Source organism: Orycteropus afer, unplaced genomic scaffold (assembly GCF_000298275.1).
Source record: "Orycteropus afer afer isolate SDZICR_OR568_19922 unplaced genomic scaffold, OryAfe1.0 scaffold00524, whole genome shotgun sequence".
NCBI lineage: Eukaryota > Metazoa > Chordata > Mammalia > Tubulidentata > Orycteropodidae > Orycteropus > Orycteropus afer.
Genome location: NW_006922111.1, coordinates 352,846 through 359,541, shown reverse-complemented (window position 1 = coordinate 359,541; position 6,696 = coordinate 352,846). Strand labels below are relative to the sequence as shown.

General features: G+C 42.3%; 1 protein-coding gene across 1 annotated transcript in view; it reads left to right on the top strand.

Annotated features, from left to right (window-relative positions):
* The window catches only part of SMC1B (structural maintenance of chromosomes 1B), a 112,798-nt gene that overhangs the window by 14,319 nt on the left and 91,783 nt on the right, over nucleotides 1–6,696 (top strand). The window contains exons 6-7 of the mRNA XM_007955642.1: nucleotides 437–695; nucleotides 2,306–2,446. Of these exons, the coding sequence (XP_007953833.1) occupies nucleotides 437–695; nucleotides 2,306–2,446 (400 nt within the window). The remainder of the gene's footprint in view (nucleotides 1–436; nucleotides 696–2,305; nucleotides 2,447–6,696) is intronic.

The following is a 6,696-nucleotide window of genomic DNA, read 5'->3' as shown; positions in this document are numbered from 1 at the left end:
TGGCTAGAAGGGCCACATCAAGCAATTCACTGCAGTCATAATCCAGTTCTTTGTGGTATTGCTCCAGTTGTTCCAGCTTTGGCCATTGAATTGGTGCCTGTTTTTCTGAACATACCCTTGACATATTGGAGCCCTTCCTTTCCTTCCTTGTACTAAGTTTTCATGCATTAAGGCTCACTCTCTTTGCTGTAAAGTTCTCTGGGTTTAGACAAATGCATCATGTTGTGTACCCACCATTTTAGTGTCTCACAGAATAGTTCCAGGCTCTCAAAATTGCTTCTGTGCTTCACCTGCTCATCCCTCTCCTGCTTAACGTCTGAAGGTTGGTTGATTATATTTATTTTTAGTTGTGTGGTTTGATCAAAAGGACTTCTACCTTCTATATATTATAAAATTTAATTTCCTTTAAAGCAATCTTTTATTTTTTCCTTTTTAGATCTCTTGAAGCACTGCTAAATCAGAAGAGGCCTCAGTATATTAAAGCCAAAGAAAACACTTCTCACCACCTGAAGAAATTGGAAGCAGCTAAGAAATCAATAAAGGACATTGAAAAACAATACTCTAAACAGGAAGATGACATAAAAGCCCTGGAAACGGAACTGGTTGACTTAGATAGTGCATGGAAAAGTTTTGAAAAGCAGGTTGAGGAAGAAATCTTACATAAAGGGAGAGATATTGAGCTGGAAGCAAGTCAGGTGAAAAAAAAATATAGGAAATCTTATTTTTATTGTTTCAGTTTCTCCTTCTAATTGGAACAAATTTAAAGGATGGCCTCTTACATTTTAAGAGGTCATCCTAAAAATGTTAAATTATAGGGATGTAATTTTAATCTTTAGACTGAGCTTTTTTTCTTTATAACCAAATCAGTTGCCATGGAGTCACTCTGACGCATGGCAGTCCCATGTGTGTCAGAGTAGAGCTGTGTCCTATAGTGTTTTCAGTGGCTGATTTTGGGGAATTCAATCTAGGGAGACTCGAACAGCCAACTTCTCAGTTAACAGCCAGGTGTGTTCATTGCACCACCTAGGGACTCCATAGAGGGCATTGTAGCATTTATGAATCTGTTGAAGTTCTAAAAGATACTTTACAATGGTCACATGGTATCATCTTGGAATAAGATGTAATGAGTTAAATTACATTCTTCAAATGAGGTTGATATTATTCATGTTGATTTTTTTAAGTCTTCTGTATTACTTCTTCAGAATGAAGTCATAAACCAAAAGGGAAAATTGAGATTCTGATCAGAGGCTTTGGCAGTCAGTGATCTGAGAGATAAATTTTGTTTAATTTATAACCTTTTCACATCTGTTTTAAAATTTTCTTGCTTTCTCCTTCACCCAAGTTAATAAGTATCTACCTTCTAGTTAGTGGTTTACCCTCCCTTCCCCTTCCACTCCTGGTAGCCATCAAAGAATATTTGTGTGTGTGTGTGTGTAACCCTCTTGACTTTTTACAATAATGGTTTCATACAGTATTTGTCCTTTTGTGACTGACTAATTTCACTCAGCATAATGTCCTCTAGGTTCATCGGTGTGATGAGATGTTTCACAGACTCTTAAAAGTTGCATAGTATTCCATTTTGTGTATGTATCCTAGTTTGTCGGTCCATCCCTCTACTGAGCATTTAGGTTGTTTCCATCCTTTTGCTATTGTGAATAGTGTGTATATATATATAAATTAAGTTTTATTTTGATTTGGTTGAAAATTTACAGAGCAAGTTCACTTGTGAATAGTATCTTTTTAAGGTAATTGTTTTTCCTCTCATGAATCTTATGAAAACTTTAAGGTCAGATATATGTGAGCACTTAATTGACAAGAGGAAATTGGTTATTGAGGTGATGGGAGAGGTTAAGTGATAAATTAATATCCAATTTAGTATGTAAGATTTAATCATAAGAAATGAATAGTACATATCCAAAAATAAGTAGCTCAGCTCATTATTTGTATGATAACTGTGTATCACAATATATATAAAACAAAGAAATTATACATCTATAAATAGGAAAAAGTACATAATTTTCTCTGGACTTCTCTTGCTTTTAGAGTATTATGGAGTTTCAGTCTCCTTTCCTTTTCAAGCATTTCTGACCTTTTAGAGTTTGTTTTGAATACCTTGTTGGTCTACTTAAATGGTTTTAAGTAAGAAAAAGTTTATGTTCACATTATTTTACCTGGAGAAGATGGCCACCTATATGATCTAATCTGTATAAGACATATTCTTGATAATATTAATTATCTTCTGGTAAAGAATTTCCTTTCATGCTTCTTTAAGTGAGTTAGCTATGTCCACCTGCTGTTTATACAGCTGGATCGTTACAAAGAACTTAAAGAAAAAGTAAGAAAGAAAGTGGCCATGATGACCCAACAACTGGAGAAACTGCAGTGGGAGCAGAAGGCCGACGAAGACAGACTGGCATTTGAGAGGAGGAGGCATGGAGAAGTTCAGGTACCTTAGCTCGCGCAGCAGTGGCTTAGAGGCATTTTATTTCCTCTCTACATTGGCTTTTTGTTATGTCGGTGGATTTTCATCAAACATAGGCAAGAAATCAAATGTTCTGGGTTGCCTGTCGTGGTGCCTGACATTCTTTAGATGCTCTTTGAGGGTCTAACGTAAGACTAGACAGTGCCTTCGTTGTGTATTCAGTAAGCATCGTCATGCATCTATATAGTGATAGATGCTGGGTGGATTCAAAGAGGATAAAGTCTGTTCTTACATGTAATTTAGCCCACTGGGACTTGAGGGAGGTTAGATAAAGTGAGAAAAACGAAGAAATGCCATAATAGCAGTGGATACAAAGTCATTGGAAACATTGAAGCATACCCGGTGAGGAGCTTACTAGTCTACCTGGGAAGTATCCATCGAGACAACTATATGTTTAGTAGGTCAACAAGTGTTCTGCCTTCGGGGAAGGCAGGCTACTTCCAGACTGTCTTGGAGCTCCAGCACTGCCTTGGTAACCTTGGTAAATAACTACACTGTTTTACTTCTCTGGCTATGATTTCTTCATTTCTACAGTGAAGACAGTGATGGCAGACTAAGTATGATGAACATGAGTGTGGTAACACACCTGGCTTCTAGTCTGTGCCTCGTGACTCCTTAAGGCTCGTCAGTGGACTGTAGAATGACTGGGATGTCACAGTCAACAGTAACTGCCATTTTTCTTATGTTACAGAGTTTAAAAGGTTTCCACGGGCCATCCTTAAAAACATGACCACCATTTCTAATAAAGGCAGGAATGGGGAAATGACCTGAATTATACACTCATTGGATTTATAAGTGAATATTTGGAATTTAGAGGGAAAACTTGTATTGCTTACGTTTGCTAGAGCCTTCACATCTCACAGCAACACTGAGGGTGGGTGTTCTGGTTCCCTAGTGCCACTCTGACAAGAGATATACCACCAATGGGATGACCTTAACAAACAGGAGTTTATTCTTACAATTTGGAGGCTTTAAGTCCAAGTTCAAAGTGCTAGGCTCTAGGGGCTAGGTGAAAGCCCCTCAACCTTGGGGGCCAGCTCTGCCTCCTGCTCCTGGCCCACTGGAGCTGGAAGCGTTTCTTTACTCAGACAGCTGCTGGCTGCTGAGGCTGACAAACCCCAAGGTTGACAATCAAAAGGCACAGTCTTGATGTTACCAAACCACACGGCAGGCCATTAACTTAAGTCCATTTTAAGTTCCAAGATTGGCAGAGCATAGCAGGCTGCTGAGCAACAACACAGCTACATGCAGGGTCCAAGCGTGCCATAGGCTAGAGACCATTCTCAAAGCTTCTCCTTATATATGGAAGCAAACCACATACCCAAAGACAGCTACCCAGCTGCTTGTGGTAGATCCCACCATGGAGCTGATTGCCAGTCTCCTCATGGGGATTAACTACCACCAGCTGCCCAGCCACTCAACCAGGCCCAGCCAAGTTGACACACAAACCAAACTACCACAGTGGGTCTTTGCCCTCGTGTGACAAGAAGAAGCTGAGGTGGGGCTTTCAAAGCTACATATGTCTCTCAGACAGGGCCTGCTGTTTTCTGGGAATAATAGCAACAGCAGTAACCATAGCCTTAGAATATATCAAGCACTACTATAAATCTGGTTTATTACTCACAGCAGCCTTACAAGGCAGACACTACTGTTTCTCTCTTTTTACCTCTTGTGTACACTCAGGGTCTTAGTGATCTCATCCAGTCTCTAGCTTTAAATACCATCTGCTGATGACTCTCTCTTGCCTGGACTATACATACACTCACCTCCAGCTGCACCCCCAGCATCTTCGTTTTAGGTGCTGAGCAGATGTGTCAAACCCCACCTGACCTTCTGGGTCTTCCTGCCCACATGTGCCCCCCATGTGGTCTTTCCCAGCTCAGGTGGTGGTGGTTCAATCTTACTGGTTGCTCAGGCCCCAAAACCTTGCCGTCTGTCTCTGACATTTTAGCAAGCTGTTACTCCACCTTCAGATTATAGCAGGAGTCTGATCACTCCTCTCCACCTCTGCTGCTGTCCCCCGGTCCGCCCCTCACCTTTGTGGTTTTGGTTTTTGTTTAGATCCCTGTAGCAGCCTGCTGGCCTCCAGCAGGTTTTCCTGCATCCACTCTTTTCCATAGTAGTCCTCAGCACAGTAGCCAAGTGATGCTTTCAGTGGCTAAGTCAGTACCTGAGATCCCTCTTCTAGAAATCCCCCAGGACCCCCACTGCGCGTAAAAGTTAACTCTTAAGTCCTACGGGGACCTACATGCCTTCTCACACTTCCCAGCCCCCTCTTCCTTCTTTGACATCCTCTTCTTTCTCTTCTTCTCCTCTCTCTCTGATCTAAGCAGACTCACCCCCTGGAACATAGCAGATACGTTTCTTTCTTAGGGTTTCTGTTAGGTTGTTGTTAGGTGCCCTCGAGTCAGCTCTGACTGGCAACAACCCTGTGTACAACAGAATGAAACATTGCCCAGTCCTAGGGTCTCTAGTGTCCCCCCAAATTCATATGCACTCAGGACCTCAGAATTGAGCTTATTTGGAAATAGCATGTTTGCAGATGTAAGTAGTTAAGGATCTTGACAAGAACCATCCTGGACTTAGGGTAGTCCCTAAGTCTGACTAGTGTCCTTATAAGAAGAGGAGAGGGCACATAGAGAAGAGAGTGATTGAAAGATAGAGGCAGAGATTACAGTGATGTTTCCACAAACCAAGGATTGCCAGCGAGCACCGGAAGCTGGGACAGAGGTTGGGACAGGTTCCCTCAGAGCTTGCCAACACCTTGGTTTCACACTTCTGGCCTCCTGAACCTTGGGAGAGTAAATTTCTGTTCTTTTAAGCCATCCAATTTTGTGTTGCTGTGTCATGGTAGCCCTAGGACGCTCACTCAGGGCCTTTGTGTTGGTCAGCTTTTCCTCTGCTTTCCCAGATGTCCTCATTTTTAACTCCTTCCCCTCCTGAAGCTTTGGATCCCGTGTTGCCCTTTCAGCGAGGACTCCCCTTACTAGCCCCCACTGCATGTCTGAACCCCTTGCCCTGACTCTATTTCCCATAGTTCTTAGCTTTGAAATATGACAGTAAAACCTGTGAAAGCTGGAACCTGTGTAAGGTGGAAACCTGTCAGAGAAGAAAAATGCAAATATTTTCCCTAAAACAAGTGATTGAAAAGTGGTAAGACTGCACCCTGTCAGAGGGAGAAAACATGAGAGATCTGGAAAAACAAGGTGGTCCCATGAAGTCTGGCTCTCGCAGTTCTCACTGTGCTTAATTTACATGTTTTTATTACCTGCCTTCCCCATCTAGGATATAAACACTGTAAGAGCTGAGATGTTTATCTGTTAATTGGTGCATCCCAAGTGCCTAGTTCCTTGTGCAGAGTAGATAACCCATAAATATTTGATGAATGAATGAATGAATTTTATAGTTGAGGGAATCAAGACACAAGATGGTGAAGAGCACTCGACTAAGGTCACACAGCTAGTAACTGGAGGAATGGCATTTGATTTCAATCCTCAGTAAATAGATTCCACGCCTGGTTCTTAGGAATCTTCCTCATGAGTTTGTTTGTGATTGGCTGATGGCAATAGAAAGGACCCGGAAGGAGTGTGTGTGGGAGTCGTGAGTAGAGGAGTGGTATTCGGAGCAAGAAGAAGCGCAAAGGTAGTCACAGCGGGAGCTGCTTTAAACACTTGTATGACATACAGTTATACCTGGGTTTCTGCAGATGCACATTGCAGGCTCTTGCCTTCCTGCTCTCTTTGGAACTACCTACTCATGTTTACGTGTTAACTTTTGTAGTTACCCACACCACAGAGTCAGCCCTAAGCCTCCTTTTCTCCTCACCCCACTTGTATTGAAGAGCTTATCTTCTCACACATTGCTTTCATCTGTAAATGGCTAAGGGCGTTTGTCAACTTACACAAAAAATTACTGCTTGTTCCAGCTCCCCTGGACTGCAGGCTTCTTACAGGCAGGACTCATAGTGTGGGACCTTGTACTCAGTAGGTGTTAATAAGTGTTCTTGAGTTGTCTGTTGAAGAGAAGAAATTTAATGCCATGGTTGTTGTTGTTGTTGTTAAGTGCCGTCGAGTCGTTTCCGACTCATAGTGACCCCATGCACAGCAGAACGAAACACTGCCCGATCCCGTGCCAGCCCCACAATCCCTGCTATACCTGAGCCCATCATCGCAGCCACCATATCAATCCATCTCCTTGAAGGCCTCCCCCTCTTT